The 21,439-nt window shown below is 38.2% G+C and overlaps 2 protein-coding genes across 2 annotated transcripts; both read right to left on the bottom strand.

Annotated features, from left to right (window-relative positions):
* Positions 1 to 1,455: 1,455 nt before the first annotated feature.
* Positions 1,456 to 10,589, bottom strand: prkag1 (protein kinase, AMP-activated, gamma 1 non-catalytic subunit). The gene is made up of 13 exons (XM_046859260.1): positions 10,447 to 10,589; positions 8,467 to 8,518; positions 8,286 to 8,386; positions 7,836 to 7,917; positions 7,695 to 7,753; positions 7,474 to 7,519; positions 7,323 to 7,377; positions 7,067 to 7,193; positions 4,548 to 4,713; positions 4,398 to 4,435; positions 3,741 to 3,887; positions 3,506 to 3,605; positions 1,456 to 3,402 (listed from the first exon to the last, which is right to left on the bottom strand). Exons 1-13 carry the CDS (start codon positions 10,453 to 10,455, stop codon positions 3,392 to 3,394), a joined length of 993 nt encoding a protein of 330 aa, XP_046715216.1. The 5' UTR covers positions 10,456 to 10,589; the 3' UTR covers positions 1,456 to 3,391.
* Positions 10,590 to 13,815: 3,226 nt separating this feature from the next.
* Positions 13,816 to 20,546, bottom strand: pa2g4a (proliferation-associated 2G4, a). Its single transcript, XM_046859247.1, has 13 exons — positions 20,353 to 20,546; positions 19,029 to 19,157; positions 18,332 to 18,437; positions 17,591 to 17,660; positions 17,408 to 17,500; positions 17,122 to 17,185; positions 16,835 to 16,913; positions 16,639 to 16,717; positions 16,191 to 16,324; positions 15,076 to 15,170; positions 14,560 to 14,687; positions 14,386 to 14,439; positions 13,816 to 14,244 (listed from the first exon to the last, which is right to left on the bottom strand). The coding sequence occupies exons 1-13, from the start codon at positions 20,435 to 20,437 to the stop codon at positions 14,182 to 14,184; spliced, it is 1,179 nt and encodes a 392-aa protein (XP_046715203.1). The 5' UTR covers positions 20,438 to 20,546; the 3' UTR covers positions 13,816 to 14,181.
* Positions 20,547 to 21,439: the final 893 nt, after the last annotated feature.

Here is a 21,439-nt window from a genome sequence, read left to right as displayed (position 1 = left end):
CTCTTACGTAGTGGTGTTTTCTTTTTTTTTTTCTTTCACTTTGGGTTCACCTCTCCAGCTGAAAGTGTATGTACATATATTTATAGCTTCCTGACGACGTTTCTGCTGCTGCTGTGTTTTGGAGGCATGAGCATAGTCAGGGTTCTAATATTTATGAATTTAGGTCGGCTCCTGTTATGCTTCTAATTCAGAAGAGACCTGTGTAGCTATGATGCCTGAAATGCCTCGTCGTTATTCTAATACACGGGCTGGATACGAGCCTCTGTTCCTACGTATTACTATAAGGAAAGGTGTGTAAATGTAACACTGATATTTGACCCTGCTGAGTATAATCTCAGTGAGCTCCTTAAACCCAAATCGCTCTTTTCAGGAATTGTTTCCAATCATGTACATAAGTAATATACAGTAATAAAAGACATTTTCCTACAATCTGACCTCCTTTGTGTTCTTTAAAGTGTTTTTGAAATGTCTGAGAACTGGTTTAAGTGGTGGACACGCTTACTGTACACACGTGTAGTGGTGCATCATTTGCATTATTACAGTTCAGTGTCTTGAAAGTAACACATCAGCCTTTACCAGAAATGCCAAAAGCGCACACACAAAAATTATTTGATGGACTGAAAACGGTGAGAATAAAAAAATTAAAATCCAAATAGATTAAAACTAGAGTAATGAGCCTGGTTTGAAAAAGTATAGATATTTGTGTAAAAAAATCTTCTTAGACCAGGGGTCACCAGCCTTTTTGAAACTGAGAGCTACTTCTTGGGTAACATTAATGTGAAGGGCTACCAGTTTGATACACACAGTTTTCAGCTTGATTTGAAATAACAAATTTGCTCAGTTTACCTTTTATTATGTTATTAATCATTAATGATATTCATCTATGTGAAGACACTGATCATGTTAATGATTTCTCATAATAATTATTAACAATAATTTAAAGTAGGAAACAGATATTTTTAGAAAAGGCCCGTGGGCTACTCATGTGGTCCTTGCGGGCGACCTGCTGCCCGCGGGCACCGCGTTGGTGATCCCTGTTCTAGGACTTCTAATGGCACCAGGATTGGTTTTGAAGCACAAAGCATAAGAGATGTAAGATTTTTGTGACGATTGAGTGCCGAACAAGTAGGTGGTAGCTTTTTAACCACTTTAGGACCCATGATTTTTTCTTAAAATGCACAGAAAGAACACAAGAGAACGCCATGGCTTCTGTTCGTGTCCTAACATGAGACTCGTTTTTTCTTTTTAACTGCAAATCTGAATCGCTCATGAATTTCATCGCAGGAGTTGGTGTCTTGTTCCGACATGCCGTGAACACCAAAGCATTTTTCTGTTGTCATAACGTGATGAGTACAGAAGTATTACTCTATAAGTAACTTGTTAGAACCATACTCCTCTAGTCATTTAAAATGATAATATAAATATAATATCAATAAACCAACAAAACCCAAGACATGTTTTAAAGAAAATGTTTATTTCGCTCATGCATTATAAACTGACAAAATAGAAAAAGTAAATATTTATATACACATTGTATACACATTTCATTAATTATGAATAAAATCAACCAACGATTATGAATTAAAAAACAAACTTGGTAAAACAGTGGAATGGTCATTTACCTTTCCTACAGTTTGGACAGAAGCCCACCATGACATCAAACCTCGAGAAAAAGCCGGCAATGTTTAGTAAACGGATCAATCATCCTCACTCACTCGCCCTTAGAGCTCCTGGTCCAAATCTAATATCACAAATAACTGGGCATTGATCCTGAATGTGGATCTGAAGAATTTATACCGAAGCCATTATGAGAAGAGCATCAGCCTTAAAAACTCTCATAGTTCTAATAATTCTAATAGTAGAATTTTATTTGTAAAAGTGCTTTTAACAATAAACAGTATCCCAAAAGCAGCTTTACAGTATTAAACAGATTACAAATATAACTTTCAAATGTATAAATCAGTCCTTATAAGTTATGCCCTAAGGAACAAGCCTGTAATAACAGTGGCAAGGAAAATCTCCCTGAGATGGCAAGAGGAAGAAACCTTGAGAGGAACCTAAAGGTGCTTTTTTCTTGTCACAGTTACAGCACAGTAAAATTCTTTCTTCACATATCCCAGCGATGTTCGGAAGCTGGGGTCAGAGACCGCAGAGCGTTAAGGGCCTTGCTCAAGGGCCGCAAGAGTGCCAGCTTGGCAATACTGGGGCTAAAACCCCTGACCTTCCAATCGGTAACCAAGAGCCTAAACCACTGAGCCTCCACAGACCCAATAGGGAACCCGTCCTCATCAGGGTGACACCGAATGTCCTTTCACTGTAGTTCAATCATGATTCAATGTATTTCATGGAAAACTAGAACGCTCCACTGCTCCTTTGCTCGCACACTTCAAGTTCATAGACATACTAAAATACCTACAGAATGAATATGCGGCACTGTATTGTACAAAAGCAAAAAAGAAAATAAAATAAAAAAACACAAAAAAGCATCACTTCAACCATATAGTCAAATATGATGAGAGAAAATATGTGATGATAAAAACACACAAAGCAATAACATGATTCTTATCAGGGTTTTTTCCCCCATGTTGAATTGGAAAGTTCCAGCTTTTCTGGACTGTGAGGTGGAAGCAATGCCCTTGGGGGGAAAGGGTCAGTCTGGTTCTTAGGACATAAAGAAGTAGACTAAGTGGATTGGATACTAGAGCTCAGGTCACTAAACTACACAATCAGTAGCAAATTGCGAAGACTCATATGCTTTAAACACCTGTATGCTGTATATAGAGGAGAACTTCAATAGGTAATGTCCTATATTTCATGATTAGTCTAAACGGGACATTTAAAGTAAATGTCTTTATATTCGTCCTACCTGATATTATGGTTTGACCTGCCTTTAAGACATCAGTCTTCCTTTATCAGTCTTCCCTACATTGTGTGTGCAGGTAATAAATAAACAAAAAGCTCACAGGTGAAAAGCTGCAGGTTTCAGTGGGCTTTACAGCTGCTCCAGGTTTGACAGTAAGAGGATTTTGGTGTGTGCTTTGCTAGGATTGCAGTTGTGCTTCACCCCTTACATGTCCAATATATTGCTCTGTTTTTCCACATGTATTCTCCAAGAGAAAGAAAAATAGGGAGAGCTTTAGAGCTCTAGGCATAAAACAATTTCTGTTCAATTACTTCAGTTTCACATCAACTTAAATTATAAAATCTTCATTACCAAAAGAGAAGAGGTATATGTGGGACATGTTTGTTTTTACTCTACAAGTCAAGATTAGAGGACTCCTCTTCCCGGTTCCTTTTTTTGTGTGATTGGCCTTCGAAGGTCAATCGGCTGACTCGCTTCGTAAGCTCTAATTTCTCAGAAGTAGCCGCCCCCCCCTCCTTCTTGCTCCTCTTATGCCGACCCTAGATGAAAGGTTAAGGTTAGTGTCAAAACATGATTTTAATTAATAATGAACATTACAGTATTTGTTTCGGGGCAGGCATTAAATGATTAAGATGCAATTACCATTGTCTCCATTGGTGAGCACCAGAGCCTGGAGAATATCTGAGAGAGAAACGATGCCTTTCACCACCTCGTGATCGTCTACGATCACTAATCTGTGCACCTGAAAGAATGATTTATGCTTTAAATAAATGATAATTAACTGATTAAAGCAGGAAAAAGAAGTCACGATGGCAAAAAGGTATCACGCAATACAATCATATTACTAGGCGGAAAAAAGGGTGTACTCGTGTTTCACCTCTGCCTCCACCAGTCTGTTGATGATGGCCTCCAGTGTCTCGTTTGCTTTACAGGTGAGAACCCCCTCGAAGTATTGAGAGCGATGCTGAAGAGCCTTCGTGACAGTAATATCCAGGTTGTTGTACGTCTTTTCCGCAGCCAGGTTCTATTAGTGTGAACAGAGTCAGAAGCAACGAGGACATAAATGGAGGTGGTGGTGAACTCTGCCTGACTGATCAATAACTAAGCCCGAGGCTTTAAACAGACACCAGTAGATGACATTGACAGCACTTTCGCCACACACATGATTCAATGTCAGTTCATCTGTCCTGACTGACACCTGCACTGCTCACTGACAACACACAAGCAAAAAAAGTGCAAAAATGTATATTTTCGGGTATTCAATTAATATTCCAAAGAAGTCAGACCATTAAAGTGTTAACAACAGTCTGCGATGATGCAGGTGTTACCCAGTTAGAGTATTAGTTGTTCATTTAAATGACCCAAATCAAATCTCTCTCTGTGTGCTAACTCAAGTGAGCAGTGCACTGCATTCCACCTCCCATGTGTGTGCTAATTCTAGTCAAAACATTACAACCAAAACACTTTCAAAAATGTATATTATAATTTTCTGTGGTCAAAATCCCCCGTACACAAGTAATATTTGGAAACTTACTATGACGTCAAACTTGGAGTATATATCAACCACCCTTCCTGTGTTGAGAAAAGTGGGTGGAGGGGGCAGAAGGGAAAAAAATATATATTAACTGCCATCAAAGAACCTGATATAAAGTTTAACATTTCCACCCCAGCTCTCTGCTCTTACCATTATCATCGATTACTGGCAGGGCAGACACCCTCTGCTCGACGAAGATTCCCAGTGCACTATAGAGGGGTGTGTCAGTGTGGACCATGGCAATGTTCTTGAATGTTCCGATGTTCAGGTCTTCTAGAGACTTTGATAAGAAGGCTGGTTTGGGCATCTCTGAAATCTAAAAAACAGCCACAGTCAAGGAATTAAAAAATCAGCTTAAAATGAGGGTCTTAAACACTGTGAGGTTCAGTGTGCCTTACACACACACACACACACACACACACACACACACACACACACACACACACACACACACACACACACACACACACACACACACACACACACACACACACAACACATGGAGGAAGCTAAAATAATACTTTAAATGTTGATATTGTTAAATATGGTGTCTTTGGGCTGTGCAATAATCCACAAACTCCGATCTCCACATTAAAGATTTTTATATTCTCCCTCTTCCAACACGCTAAATTCACACCATGGTGGTCTGGGTACTAGCTGAAACAAGTTGGCTGTATATTTCAAAGAGAAGAAAAGATTTCATTTGCGCTAGAAAGATGAGGTGCTTTGAGTTCACAATCTGCTGTGGGCGCACAAATCCAATGCATATTTAGTTCTGAGATCTCTCAATGTATTTAATTGGTCCAAATCTCATATACATCATACAAGCACAGTACGATACTGAGACGCTCAGTGGCAATAAGACATTTGAATTGTGTAAACGTTTTAAACATGGCCATACATTCGTCAATGATGATCCCTGTCCTGGTGGTTCCCTGATAAAGTGAAAGATGGTTCAGGCACACTGACAAATCTTTCTATGCTGAATCTTTCCAGGCAGTAGATAAATGTTGGGATAAGTGTATAAATATAACAGGGGAGAATGGCGAAAAATAATGCACTTTCCACACATTATTTTTTAAATTCTTTCAAATCAAAAGTCCTGGTTTGACTTGAAACAAAGTGTAACAAAGTGTATACACACACACACACACACACACACACAAAATATAATTTTATATATTTTATATATATATATATATATATATATATATATATATATATATATATATATATATATATATATATATATATATATATATATATATATATATATATACATATACATATACACACACACACACGCACACTCATTTTAACGGCACTAATTTTATTAATACGCGATTAACACAGCACAATTCAGTTTGACCCTTTTTATTAAAAATATTAATAAATAAATATAAGAGAGACGAAATTAAAACCTTCAGCACAACACACTTTTATTCACAATGTCCTTTCTTTACTAAGATATAAAAATAATTATTAAATATACTCCAGTTTAGTGATTTTTTTAATCTCTGAACATTTGTTTTACTGACGCACCAAGTCTCAAATCAATCACCAAAATCATTCATGATTCTTTTTCTTCTTTATTGATAGTTTGCATTCTTAAGTAGAGCATTACCTCCATCTACTGTGGTAATGGATCAGAGCCTGATATCCCTATGCCCCAGACTAAAAAAACAAAACGCAATTAAAACCGTCCATGTGGAAACACGGCAAAAGTACTGTTTGGTTTCCTGATGATTTTAAGTAGTTTAAAAACACCATATTAACATTTAAACATTTACAAGAGAATAATTTGTGGTCATGCTCTATGTTGAGTATGTTTTCACTAATAATAAACATACATTTGCATAAAACATCCATATTTGTCCATGGCCATGTTGATTAGACTATTAAAAACTTGAAAAGTATTCATTTAATGTACATTCAGAACAGATAAAAACACATGATAATATCATGTTCTATAAATAAGAAGAGCTGTGAGAAAAAGTTGCTCAGTTCACTGATAAACCATTTTCCGCCCAGTAACAGCTATAACGTGCACATCTACCACACACCTATTCCGCAGAAGCAGAAGCGTCAAACCTGAAAACACTCTGCTTACAGCCCCTCAAAACCACCTCATGCCGCTGGTAGTGCAGAGGTAAAATGGCAGTCTCTGCAGCTGTGGTGCTCCAGGACCAGAGTCTAACACCCATGGTTTGAAGGATATACTATTTATATCCCTGTCAGCTTACATAAGGCTAATGGCATTAAGGTTTCTTTAGCACAGTCAAATAAAACTGTGGGCCAGCATGACAAACGTGGTTGGAGAAATTCTAAAAATAAACACAGTAGCAGTATCTGGTGACTTGTCATCAGAAAAGAAAAAAAAAAAGCCACCAATTTTAATTCCGGCAGTAACAATGACAGGAAGAGACGATCAATATGATGGAAAACAACAACCAGGAAAACAGCCCCAGTAATGTTGTAACAGCGACACTGCACCTTCTACTTCCTCCCGAAAGAATGCTACAATACAAACCGAATCCACTCACGCAAACAGCAGCTGAAATGAAGCTTTGGAAGCATAAGTGATAGAGCTCTGCTCACTTGTGTACTTTGTGTGCATTATTGGTGTTGAGAACTAAGTTTGGAGACTGGCATCCGAAGTCTGTACTTACAAACAGTTTGAGGAACTTGAGGATCCTCTTGTGGGTAAGGATGTACAGCGTGTTCCCCGTCAGAGGATCGATTACTGGCAACCTGTGAATCTTGTGCTTTAGTAGAGTGGAAACTGCATCATACAGACTTGAAGAGATGGGGAGAAATAGAAGAGAGAAAATAAATACATCTATTCACATTTTCCTAAGGAAAAAATTTATTAAATAAAAATAAATAAATAAATAATACATACATAAATAATGTAATGTACGGTACCTGGCATTAGGTGATATGCTAACAAGAGGTTTAGAGGAGTCCTGTAGATAGACCTCTAATAAGGGACATAAAGATAAACACATATTAATCAATATTACATTAATTGTATATAACTTTTTATTTTATTTTTTAAACCAAAAGATTTTCTTACCTCTCCACGTCTCTATTTTATGTTCTTCCAATTCATATATCTGAACCTAAACCATAAATCACAGATAAATCATCAGTCATTTACAGTTAATCTGTAATGTTCAGATTTGCATTCAGTGCATTAATATGATCTTGATAATTTCTCTACAACACTCAATTTACGCTTAGTAACTCAAGGCACGATGTGAAACTCCATTTTGCTCATTATTGGAGATTATTTACCATTGGTGACTTGTAGTAGCGATGAAGTATGTTGATGAAGTCCGTTATGGTTAACATACCTATAAAAGATGTATTATTAAAATGCAGCACAAAGGAAAACACATACTATGGTTAAATGTACATACTGCATCTCCCACTTACCAACAAAGCACTGCTTCTTGCTGTCCCAGAGTGGAGCAGCTCTCACTCCATTGGAGACAAGAGCAAAGAAAGCCTTCTTCACCTGGTACAGGAATTGAAACAAATCATTTAGACAAGCAAACACAAGCCCCAGTCTCTCACGTCTCCCACTGTGCTACAAAAACATTTATACTCTTACCAATAACTTTCTCATAATACAGCTTTTCTAGACTGCAATTCTTTTTCTATCTTCACTTAAGGGTGATCTGTGTCCAAAGAGGTGAGCAAATCAAATGTAGATTTTCAATCAATAGATACACACACAAAATAAATCTTTTATATGTTTTACTGTAGAGGGAACCCACACTATTAAACACTATTATTGTGCAAGTGTTTTCTGTTTGTTGCAAAACTGAAAGCTGGAACAATGTCTGCCAAACCCTAATCCATGGTGGGACACCACTGACTGACCTGCAGAGAAGTGTCAAACACCACCAATTTGGAGCTTGTTGGCACCAGATCATAGCAGCGGTGGGACTTCATAAAGCGAGTGTATACATTGTGTTCAGGATCTAAATGAAATAAAAAAATAATAATAAATCAAGGTTTGTTAATCTTAGCATCAATCACAATGTAGTATAGAGTTTCTTACCATCTATGTGTGTCTCCTTTTTATACTCAAATTCATCAACAATAGCGGGAACCTGAAAAAAACGAAACCCAAGTCATAAATAATTAAATAACACAAACAAATCAACCTCTATTTGTTCAACACACACACGCGCGCACACACACACTCTAACTCCCTCTCTCTTGCAGACTACAGTGTGTAAATAAACCAAAAGCACTTTGTTGGATGGTCTTTTTTGCTCCAGTTCTTGACCTATTTCCTTTGTGAGGGAGTTATAAAACTGTATGCAAATCATTGCTCTTTTTGCCTTTATTTTATTACAAAAATTAAACAATACTAAACAAGCTGTCTTATTTTGAGTCGATTAACAACTTAAACCTAAATCCAGAAATGTGACGAATTTGAGATGATGTTTGGTCTGTATTATATGTGGCCTGCATTAATCAGCAATTGTGGTTTTTTTTTTTTTTGTTTTGTTTTTTTTTTCAAAACCAAAGGAAAGCACACTGGAAAGCAACGTCAGCAGCAATTGGATGCCCTGAGATGTATTTGTGCATAAAACATTAGTCATATTATTTCATTGCTGGCCAGATTTGCCCGTTATCTACATCACTTATCTTGACCTACTGTGCTCAAAGTGGTGAATGTATGAGATGGAAAGTTTTTTTTTTTTTTTTTTAAAACCACACAATAATAGTAAATGTTTTTATCAAATAATATCAAGGTTGCAAATGTTATTTTTCATCTCATAGTTGTGAGATTAACTGCAGTCACTGAAAATGAAAACACATCTAAAATGCAATAAAACAGGTCATTAAAACAAAACAATATGATCTGGTGTTTTTTAAAATCTGAATGAATGGAAAGTGTTGATGCTTTGAATACATTCATATGGTACATATCTGACCCACTGTTCTCACAAATACACCTGCACTGTGATCACGAGGGTTTTTGGAAATGATTATACACTAATTGGTAAAAGTTAGAAAGAAGGAATCAAGTTTTCTATCTTTCCTTCCCACACTCACACACACACTGAGCTAATTTGTGGATGAGGTGTGTGGAGCAGGAGGAAACTTAGACAAGTAGCTCTATGAGTCATGTGACTTGATGCCAATATGTATTGAGCACTAACCCAATGTCATTACAACTCTCTGAACTCATTATCTGTAGTAGAATTGGCCTCGTTTATTAATTTCCTTTTAGTTCGTATGTTTGTTTTTAAACAACAACAACAAAAAATCACTTAAACACACACAGCATTTCACAATCATGACCCACGAACTCCTCCACACGGAGGAAGACTTAGAGGAAGCACTAGTTCATGGCAGGAAGTTAAAACAGTACGTTGGAGTGGTTTATTGAGCAATCTATCATGTTACTGCAAATGACACAGAATGTTGGCGACATCCAGACACATCCTCCTCTTCCTCTTCCTCCTCCCTATGTGAAGTCCTCACCGGTAAACAAACAAAGATAATCAACTAAAGATTCGGTAAATGGGATCTCTTCAGGATTTGGTGTTAAGATGAGCTAAACTACATGGATGCATGGATACACATAGGATTTGTTTTTTGTTTCCAGACAAAATAGACAATGAAAATGCTCGAACTTCAAAACGTTTCATGTTACAGTGCGGCTGGAAACCATCAGTCAGTCAGGTGCCTGAAAACAGTAGCTAACCAGATTGTTTATTAGCAGAATCTGACAATATGCTTTTTTCTTTCTAGTCAGAAGCACATGATAATTGCTGTTGGTGTAACAACCCGTTTTCTAGTTTCTAAAACTATTCAGTGTACAGGCCAGGCGACTGTAATCTTTGCTAGCTAGCTACTTTTTCATTCAGGCTAACACACGGCTAGTTCCCCAACTGGATTAAACTCTTAAACGCAAAGAGAGAGGATTATATTTATTTGGGTTAGATAATAATGGAAAACGGTCTTCATGTTCATTTGCTCATCCTGACCAATACAAAAAGAGGCTACTTCAGAAGATACTCACACACTCCATGGTCCATACAGGGGCTGCTGTTTCTTCTAAACACACTCCTGCTACCGGACTCACCTCAGCTCAGCCCGGAGCTTCAACCGGAAATTACGTAATGGTTGCAGGTCAGTTAAAAATGCCGTCGTTCAGTTTCACCCCTAGCGAACATGTGTCTGTAAATAAATACCACATAATCATTTGCCATATCGTTATTATCTCGTTATGTTTAATAAATAGACAAACATATTAATTAGGGCTTTGTGTCGGCAAGAAACTAGCAATACAATACGTATCACGGTACAGGAGCTGCGATACGATATTTTGCGCTCCATTGCGATACTTTAAGCAGGGCGATTAATTGGGATTTTTTAGCAATAGGATATAATTTTGCTAAAGCTGATATTAAGAACATAGTTCCATATGCAAACTTTTTAACTAGAACACAGAGGGATCTGTGTCTGTATCACACCACAGTGGTATTACATTTACATTTACATTTGCGGCATTTAGCTTACAAAAGTGCTTTGAGTCTCTATCAATGAATAAATATACACTGGTACGCCAGATTACAACTTAAGATAATTCAGTCTACAACTCTGTTGAGGTTTTTTTTTTTTTTAAACAAAACCAACTTGGAAAGTGCTGTGCGTGGTGCAATGCGAGGTGTGATGAGGTCTCTGAGGTAAGATGGTGCTGGTCCATTTTTGGCCTTGTAGGCAAGCATCAGTGTTTTGAATCTGATACGGAAGCCAGTGGACACTCAAAGCACTTTTGTATGACGCTCTGGACAAGGGTGTCCTCTAAATGCCGGAAATGTCAAATATAAATGTAAATGAGCGCAGCAGTGGGGTGGTGTGAAAGAACTTCGCAGCTGTGTTTTTTGGATCGTTTGCAGTGGATGAATATTGTTCAGAGAAAGACCTGCCAGCAGAGAGATGCAGTAGACCAGTCTCAAAATGACAAAAGATTAAACAAGCACCTGGGCAGCCTGTGTGGACAGAAATAGTCGAATCCTTTGGATGTTGTAGAAAAGGAATTGAAAAGAACGAGCCACATGAGCAACATGTGAGGAGGACAGTTGCTTGTCCACTGTTACCCCAAGGTTACGAGCAGTGGCTGAGCAGAGAGTTTTGAAGAGTTATTCTGAGATCCTGAGCAGATGAATCATCTGGGATGACCAGCAGTTCGGTTTTGCTGGGGTTGAGTTTTAGCATCAAGTGTGAACACGATTAGTGTCATTGTATACAACATGTTAATTATTTTTTATCATATGCACATAGTCGTTCAAGACAACTAATACGAAGTGGGATTGATGATGATTATTGTATTATATTATTATTATTATTAGGCTAGTAGTTGAAGCATGATCTGAGCACTACATTTGAATGCTACAGTCCTTGGGAGTTAAGAAAATAAAGTTTAAGAAAGTATTATTTCTTCTATAACGGAAGAGAATGCAGTCAGACAAGGAAAGACAGGCATGCACTCTCTCAAATACAGTCCAAACTAACTTTAAGTTTGAACACTGTTCTTTAAACCACAAATTAATTCAATTCAATTACATCTGGTTAAAAGTGCTACAAACAGCACGTTGTTCCTGAGCTTTTGAATGTCATTTTAACATATTCCCACCTTAAAAGCAACTGCACATAAACAAAGCATTCATTTTTATTTGTATAGTGCTTTTTACAATATAGTCTCAAAGCAGCTTCATACAGATAATGTGGCAATAAAGAATAAGATTGTTCTTTTTAATCGTAAGTTTGTCCCTAATGAGCGAGCCTTTGGTGAATGTGGCGAGGAAAAACTCCCCGAGATGGCATAAGGAAGAAACCTTGAGAGAAACCGGACTCAAGAGGGAACTCATTCTCAACTGGGTGGAACAGAATTTCTATTTATTACTGCTAAACATTGTTGAGGTGTGTAGTGCTCAAATGCACGTAGCTGTAGTCCTGGATCATTGTAGCAGACATTAAGTAGAGTCCAATTTCACACCACATTAGAGGGGTGCACTTATGCTAGTACTTCCTGTCACTGTTTAAGTTCAGAAATAAGAAGACTACTATATATCTAGCAGCTGGGATATAAACTCAAAGCAAAACAACTGCCATGGATCTTGTACGAATTAAAAAATAAAATTTCTGTTGCATTTTTGAGATTTAGAAAAGTATCACCACAGATTATCACGATACTCATGTGTATCAATATTTTCATACACATCTAATATTTAGTCTTAAAAAAATAAAAAATTATTGTCCAAGTCAGAAAGTTGAACATTGTGTGGTTCCTATACTATACCAGCCTTTAGAGCTAGTGAGATCTTTCAAAATGACACGATGAATTTAAAGAAGAAAAATATTCAAAGTCTTGTTTTATTTCAGTAGATGTAAAATAGTTCCATATACTAGTTTTTCCTGTTAAAATCCACAGAATAGTATGAATCTGGACTGTCCTCAGAAACACAGGCCTGCTGAGGAGGAAGATCTGGGAGTGTAACTAAAGACAAGCTCAACAGAGTAACATCACTCCATATTCAACCTGTTCTGCCCAGTCGCTTTAATCCAGAACCAAAGCACAATTACTTTACTGTTGAACAAGTTGATTCAACTAGCAATAGCTTTAAATAGAGGTCCTGTTTTTTTTATTCTATTATAAAATATCAGAATGCATTTGAACCTGGGCAGAACTGGTCCTAGGCCAACACAGACTTTGAGAAATATAATCCTCCCATTTCATATAATTATGTTAACTACGGCAGTCCTTTAGTATCCCCTCACTGCTCTGGTTTGACTTTGGAGTACATTTGCAAGATTTCCAGTACAATAATATTTAATAGGCATTATTGGTGGGGGAAGTGGGTTATATGGTCTGGAAAAAAATGCACACAAAATAATAATAAAAAGCGCTCAAAAACAATGTAGACCTGTTGCGCTTACTAGATATCCAGTACTTTAAATGTATGTCCAGTTTGAACTGGAATAAATTCAGTAGAAAATGTAAAATGAGACACACAAAAATGATCTTGTAAAGAGAAGGAAACTCAGTGATACATTTCTCTGACTATCTTCTGGTTTAAATCCCTGTTAGATTAGAAGGGAAACACGGATGGCAGTTACTAATAATAAGTGTACCATAGTTCCAAATATGTCCCCGTTTCAAAAGGAACGTGACAGTATAATAATCCTGTGCACCCAAAATAAGCATTTCAATACTCTATGGAAGGGTTCTAAATCCAATTTATAGACCTGTGAGTCCTTAAAAAGTGGGAGGCTCTGCTTAGAAACCTCAGCCCTGAGGAATGAGGAGGATTTGGAAACTTTCCCAAATACTTAAAAGGCTAAAACAGACCTCCCCTCGATATTAACCTAGCACAGTTTCAACAGCTTACAAGGACCACCATTTTTTATTTAATTGGGAAGATTAACACAATGGAAACTTTAATACTACAAAAGAATTGCTGTTTTTTAATCCATTTCCAAAAGGTGTCATGTTCCAGTTCAGTGTAAACCTAGTGCTTCAAAAAAGATAAGTGCCAATAGATCAGTACAAATCAATACAAAGTCATTGTCCTGACAATTTCAATTTCTTCTATTTGCAAATCACACTAACTAGTGGATGGCTTTTTTTTTGTCACAGGTTTCAATGGACAACAGGTTATGGGAAAATTAAAGGTTTTAAATTTAGGTCTTCAAATTTCTAAGAAAGAAATTTGTGTCAGAGAATGTGTCAATTTTCTGGAGTGTATGGGAATTATTCAGCTGCAACTTCATTCTCTGCTTGCTGTCCTGTAGCATTTTCTGCATTCTTGGAAGCCTGTGGGTAAAAAAGAAGAAGAAAAGAACAGAATAAAAAGAAAGCAATTAAGAAGTCCTATTTCAAAGCTTTTGACTTGCCTCAAGTGGCATCACAAAGTTGTTACAGTGTATCGTGTCAGTCACTAACTAAAGGCCTCACCTTCTTTTTCTTCTTCTTCTGCGCTTTACGACTTGCGGAGCTCTGTATCAGGGACTGGTAGAGAAATGAGAGAAACAAAATGTTTGTAATAGCAACTCTCAATTCTAGAACTGAAAAAAATTCAACCCGGTGGTACACGAGTTGTTTGAACAGCTATCTGTTAATGTTGAATACCTTCAGCTCGGGATCCTGAACATCATGCTCAGATTTGTAGAGCTCAGGGTCAAATGGTCCACTGGTGATTCTTAGAGGACCGTTTGCCATCAGCAATACTGTGAACTTAAACTGAGCCACAAACTCTCCTAGAGAAAGAAGAATCAGATTTAATTTAATTTTATGGCAGAACAAACCTGTCCTCAAAGTGAAATTTGTTCGGCGTCGGAAAAAAATCTAAACGGCGGAGAGTCGCCGCCCGCAGCGAGTTTACATGATGCACACTGGAATGCATTTTTTATTATTAAAAATAATAATAATAATTACTTAATACAAAATATTGTATACAGTATTTCAATTAATTTGATTTGTTTTAGTATATTTAATTGTTTGATAGTATTTATAGCTCTCATCATTAGGAGATATGCGCAGTCAATAATGAACATGGTCATGCTACGAACGGTCGTTCGGAACGTAACTCGTCCTGAAGGTGGGAAGCGTCTGTATGTAAAATGTGAGTGAATCACAGATTTTTACCCTCTTTTTCACTGAGTACACTGAAGGGCTGCAGCAGCTCATGTTTGGCACATTCAACTACTCCCAAGCGGGCCTTTCCCTCATCTTCAAATGCCCTGCAGGAAGAAAACATACTCATGATCTCTGCAACTACCTTTATAATGCCTAATACTTTTACTAATACATACACGGTACAAGTTATACATGTGTAAATGATACATATATTTATATGAATTATATTAAATTGTATCATTACTTTTGTAGTGTAACTGAAATTAAGAACAGAACAGAGTAATAAATGAACATAGCTTATACCATCACTAGCCACTTTAATAGGAACACCTGCACATTCATGCAGTTATCTAATCAACCAATGATATGGCAGCAGTACAAAGTCATCACTTTATTGTTTACATCAAGTAGTAGGTTGCAGGAACATAATCTCACTCATTCTGACCTTTACATGTTGATACCAGACTGGCTTTTTTGAGCATTTTATGCTCAACAAATACTGTTCTGGGTATTTCATACAAAGAGTTTAGATTATACAACAAAATAAATGAAGTGATTGCCAGTTCTGCAGGCAGAACCATGTTTTAACGAGAGACGTCAGAGGAGATTGGTTCAAGCTGATGCAGTAATTCGCATACACTCTTTTCAACTGTGGCAAGCAGAAAAGCATCTCAGAAAGCACAACTCACCTTGGGGCAGAGAAGTTACAACGCAAGAAAACCACATCAGCCTTAACTCCTCTAAGCCAAAATAAGGAACTTATAGACTACTGAAACTGGACAGATTTTACCCTTTGTCTGCTTTTGGTGAGGCCCAATATAGACTGCTGTGCATAAAGATCTCAGCAGTTTCTGTAATACACAAACCTACCAATCTGATACCAAACATGATCAGTGAGTTTGATCGGTCTAATCATATTGCATCCCCCCACACCCCCATTTTGGACGTGAGCATTAACTGAAGCACCTGAACTGCTTCTGCATAATTTTCTTCACAGGATTTAATAATATCTAAAATGTAAAGGTGTTCCTAGTGGATGGAAATTATTTATTCACTACCATTTTTTTGGTAAACAAATTAATTGTAATCAGTATTTGTCTAGGTGGCCGAGCAGTATTTGCTACCTGAGAGTGAAGGGCATGGCGTCAAAGCGTCTTTCTACCTCGCTGAAGAACATTCTTGAGGTCTTCATTTTCAGCCCATATTGCTTACTGGGGTCTCGCTTGTAGATGGTGGTCCTCTGTCCTCCGTCTCTTGTCTAAAAGAGAAAATGAGATTAATACAGTAGGTGGTTTCTAACTATAACTGTCAGAATTCTTTAGAGGAAAAACCCCACAGTGTGATTTAGCTCATGATCTAAATATCACATCTGTTAAAGACACATCAGCAGATAGGATGTGAAACACGTTATCAAGCTCTGAGGTTCTGAAGACAAGGCACAAGCAGATGCTAACAGCAGGACCAGCATTAGGTTAACAGTAAGTAGGTTTAGCAGGTTTCCTTATCAATCTCTACATGACATTTATTGCTATTAGTGCATCATGTAATCAGTCACACCAAAGACATTATTACCTTTCCTTCTCCAGTACTGATCAGTACATCTACAGCATACACCTCATGGACCTCAAACTCCACTTTCTCATGGTCCTTCCTTTAAGGAAACACAAAACAAACACATTCATATTTCACTTCATAAATAAAAAACATTAACAATGTTTGGGACCCATCATATTTAAAGCCAGCCAGAATACGAAGGTGTGTATCCTACTTTTGCTGGTCTGAGGGGTTTTGAATGATCGTCTTCTCCCCATCGATAATGTGTTGCTTTAACTGGTGGGACAGCATACCTACAAAGAGGCAGCGGAGAACACCAAGAATCACATCAGGCAACATAACCTTTCCAGATCACTGCTGAGATTTCTATCCTCAAATAAGCATTACATAAGCAAGCTGTTTGTTATATTTAGATGCAGGTCTGAACGTGGTTGGGAATCCAGTCTTGCTGGCAAACTAAGAGCCTGTCAAATAGGAGATCCGAATTTCACAGATGCTCACCTTCAATTGGATTGCATTTGAAAGAGTGGGCGATCTTGTTCCACGCCTCAGTCACCTGCGTGTTCTTTGAGGAGGTGTTGGAGAGAGAACAGAGACAAACAGGAAGAGAGACATGAATACAATTCCATCCTCTGTATACAGCCCAGACTTATATCCAACCTTGTTCCTTATTTGCATATTTCCACCAGTGGTCTTTATCCATTTAATTAGACTTTTTCAGCACTGATTGTCTGCAGTATATGGAGAACTGGCTGGTCCGACTGGCCTATAAATCACTTGCACTTACTTGGTTGCCAGGTTTTACAAGACGCAGTGCTGCTTCTGCACACAAGTAGGCCGCTTTAATGACATCGGCTTTCCTGCCTGTCACAAGTGCCTCCTGGAACAAGCAGTGAGAAAAAAATGACATCACACATGGAGGACATTAATAAGAACAAGTACAATAATAATATATACATTTTATACACACCTTACTGGCCCCAACAACAAAGCTGTGTGCCACATTGGAGATAAATCCATCCACATGTACTCCCAGGTCACTGCACAAGAAGAAGGTGGGTAAAGACAGCATGCAAAACCCAGGTTACCCAAACCACCAATAATCAGTTTTCTGACAATCAATAGATTAAAGTACTCCCTTTAAACAAAACAAATGGCTTCATGTTATCAGAGCTGTGTTATTCAAACTGTGCTGCAGGAGAACTGCTGGAAGGAAAAGTTTGTAAGATGATTTTTCTAAATCTATTTCTCAAAATACACATTTGTACTCAAAGTACACATTTGTTTCACTTATTGATCTCTTTCAATATATTAATAATTATATATGCTCATGTAATGGGGCTGTACAGAAATACAGCAGATATCACATGGGTTGTGGGTGTTCTCCTTACCACACATTCAAATACCACTGTGTTAACATTATGATCATGGATAAGCATATAGGAACTCAAATGATTTCAAACACAACCACAAAGACTTCATCTGACACATAATTCCTACACAACTGTTGCACAGTTTATACAGATGACAGGAAAGGTGAAAAACAGCAAGGGATCAGCAAGAAAGACAAGACAAAATTACATCATCACTGAGAAAAACAGTGGGGGGGGAACCACACACAAGACAAAATAATGCAGGGGAGGGAGAAAAGGCAGGGAAGAAAGACGACTAGACACAGGCTTGCAACTTGTCTGAAGGTGATGTTGCCTACATTTTGACCAAGTCTCCGTCTTTAAGCGTGTAGTCAGGGTCGCTCTTCAAGGGAGAGAAGTGGCATACACAGTTATTGACTGACACGCTGGTTGGAAACGCAATGCCTGCAAGAAAACAATCACCAGTCCTCAATACAAAGTCCTCTGGCATTTTGCAAAATGTAGCAAATGAAGCTTGCAAAGACAAATCAGTTCCTAAAATGATTAGTAGCATCGGAGCATCCCTAATAACCACCTGTCGAACATTTCGGGGGTGGATAAATCAGTAGCCCAGATACCAGAGATAATCTACTAGTTTAATTAGCATGTACACATGACTGAATGTAAAAAATAAATAAATAAAAAGGAACATGTAGGTGAAAGGCAACACAACAACTCATAACCAAAACGGTTGCTATTAACGTTTTGTTGCGAACAGGGTGACAAATTAGAAACTTTTAGTCTCAGTGTTTTTTCCTCTTATGTGGTAATAATGCACTTAACTAGCAAACAAGCTTGTGACAGCTTAATAAATCATGGTGGCTACCACATTTCACTTGTCCAGAGGGCTAGCTAATAAACGTACGAGTTGTCCACCCCTGCGAATATGCACGAAATGCTAAATGAAAACACGCCAAAAAGGTCGGTTCTACCCACCGTCCTATTCACTCCAGGAATCACACACAAGCAATAAGACGTTCACTTTTTCCCACTTACCTTTCTTTATGTCCTTCTCCTTCTTGAAGACCTTCCCGGTCTCTGCCATAATGTACGCATCTCCTTTCTCACACAAACTGAGGACGGACACACCGGACTTGGCCGCATCGATGACTACACGTAGTGCCTCTATAGAAGTGCAACAGAAAAAGAGAGAGAGAGAAAAAAACGACAACTAATGAAAATACATGGAAATATAGAAAAGAGGTAATTAAGCTAATAGAGACATGACACTGATGATACTGAGATGTAGTGCACCAAAACAACCATCTGCCAGATGATGTTAGGAAACTACGTTGTGTGTAACGTTATAACATTTGATGATGTAATGCTTTTGAAAGGGACCGCTGCGCTGTGGTGATTGCAGTACACACTGCAGTGTAATGCTGAAGAGACCGTGCTTCCGGGGTCCCACTGATGCACCTGCTGCTTTCTACAACCCCTTACAATGTCTATCAGCTCTTTGATACTCACTAAGTTGAACTTGTTTAAATCTTATTTTAATAGTTAAATCACTACTTTACATTTACAAATGTGGCCTTTGGCAGACGCCCTTATCCAAAGCGACTAACAAATGAGCTTGAGGGGTAAGAACTTTGCTCAAGGACCCAGCAGTAGTAGCTTGGTGGTGTTGGGATTTAAACTCATGACCTTCCGATACAAGGTCCAATGCCTGATACAAGGTACAATGTATTGTCCCACTAGTAATCAACTATTAAAAATATTATATCATCATATTAGTTCTTCTGCAGATCTGTACTTGTAGCCCGGGGAACGATCGACCAGCCAATCACAGCGCGAGGGGCGGGACTTTTCTGAATATGAGTACAGGAATGAAAGCGCGTGCCTTCTAGTTAGCTGGAACGTTAGCATTAGAGTACACAGAGTAATGGTGTTAAATGTCCACAATGGCAGAACAGATAAATATGGAGAACCTCATGATGTAAGATCAATAAACGAATGTTCAGCAGAAGTCCATAAGGCGACCATCCCAAACGCCTACTCTACAGTGCAGGTCATATGCAGTACATGGGTCATTTACGCTGACTCTAAATTAGCTTGCTAGCTCTTAGTGACTGGTGTTAATGGAGATCTGGGAATTCATCAGAGATCAAAACGAACAAGCACGTGAAATACTAATAAAATACACCCCACTGGTCATGTTTCGCTACGGATCAGCCCTGAGTTCCAGTGAGGCTGAGCTGCGTGTTCGTGCTGGCCACATGGCGCATGGAGCGGCTCTTCACACAGGCCGTCACGTTCTCCAGCAGCAGGTCACACACTGTCCATGAACCTCATCACCAGTCTCCACGAAACAACTTACGGTTAGCAATGTCACCGCCCATCTTATACTTGGTCACAACCAAGTCCTCGGCAATGGTCTGCTCTTGCTGTTCGTCGTCGGACATCTTTGTAGCGTATCTCTCGCCGAATCCCGATCCGATCAGTGGAGCAGCAAGATCATCCAGAGCACCGAGCCGCTCACCGCCACCGCGCTTCGTTCTCTTAGCCCCGCCCAGACCACGCCCACTACACGCATACGTCACCCAACGGCACAGAACAACCAACCGCCAAAATACAGGCTGAACACCAGTCTGAGTAAAACGTCAAAAAAATGTCAGTTTATTGACTATAAGAAAGTTTATTATATATATATATATATATATATATATATATATATATATATATATATATATATATATATATATATATATGTAAAATTTGATTTTATAGGTTTTGATATTAATCATTTACAGTGGCAGGCCGTCAGGGCCAGCAAGGCCTTCTCTGCTCTCTTCAACACTTCCCAATAGTCTACTCTTTTCATTCCCTAGGGTTTCTCTCTGTGGCGCTGCTGTAATCCTCACGTTTCTTCTTTTAGCTGGGGGTCACCACAGAGGATCATTCCACTCTGTACTCTCCATCTGCCTCTTTCAAACCAACCACCTACATGTCTTTCCTCACCATTTCCATAAACCTCCTCCTTGGCCTTCCTCTTTTCTAGTGCCTGCCGTCTCCATCCTCAGCATTATTATTTTACAGATATAACCCATATCATTCCTCTGCACATGACCAAACCACCTCAATCGTCCCTCTCTCACCATTCTAGTACATGTACATTCAAGTACATGACAGTAAAACTGTTGCTTTAACCAACAATCTTTAACAATCAGATTTCGGATCTGTAGATAAGAAGAAATCGATTTGGTCACAGATATACTTACAAGTCCATTTTCAAGACAGACTTCACCCAAAAAAAATTTAAATATATGTAAAGTTTTTCCAAGAGCCATTTATACTTTTGTGTTTTCTTTCCTGTAGAATGTGCACAAACTCACACAATTTGCTTTAATTTCAAATCTCCAGGAAAACCATAATTTTTTCCATGATCAAATTACTTTTAAAGTACT

The sequence above is a fragment of the Silurus meridionalis genome, chromosome 1, assembly GCF_014805685.1.
Source record: "Silurus meridionalis isolate SWU-2019-XX chromosome 1, ASM1480568v1, whole genome shotgun sequence".
Taxonomy (NCBI): domain Eukaryota; kingdom Metazoa; phylum Chordata; class Actinopteri; order Siluriformes; family Siluridae; genus Silurus; species Silurus meridionalis.
This window is presented reverse-complemented; position numbering and strand designations above follow the sequence as displayed.

Excerpts from the sequence above, each read along its gene's own strand:
- pa2g4a (XM_046859247.1), bottom strand. The coding sequence starts at position 20,437 with ATGTCCGACGACGAACAGCAAGAGCAGACCATTGCCGAGGACTTGGTT. Across the intron at positions 16,718-16,834 it reads AACCCCTCAGACCAGCAAAA|GAAGGACCATGAGAAAGTGG; the intron begins GTAGGATACACA and ends GTTTCCTTAAAG. Across the intron at positions 14,688-15,075 it reads TGTACTCAGTGAAAAAGAGG|GAGAGTTTGTGGCTCAGTTT; the intron begins GTAAAAATCTGT and ends TTCTTTCTCTAG.
- prkag1 (XM_046859260.1), bottom strand. Across the intron at positions 7,754-7,835 it reads CAAGAAGCAGTGCTTTGTTG|GTATGTTAACCATAACGGAC; the intron begins GTAAGTGGGAGA and ends CATCTTTTATAG. Across the intron at positions 7,194-7,322 it reads AGCATATCACCTAATGCCAG|TCTGTATGATGCAGTTTCCA; the intron begins GTACCGTACATT and ends CATCTCTTCAAG.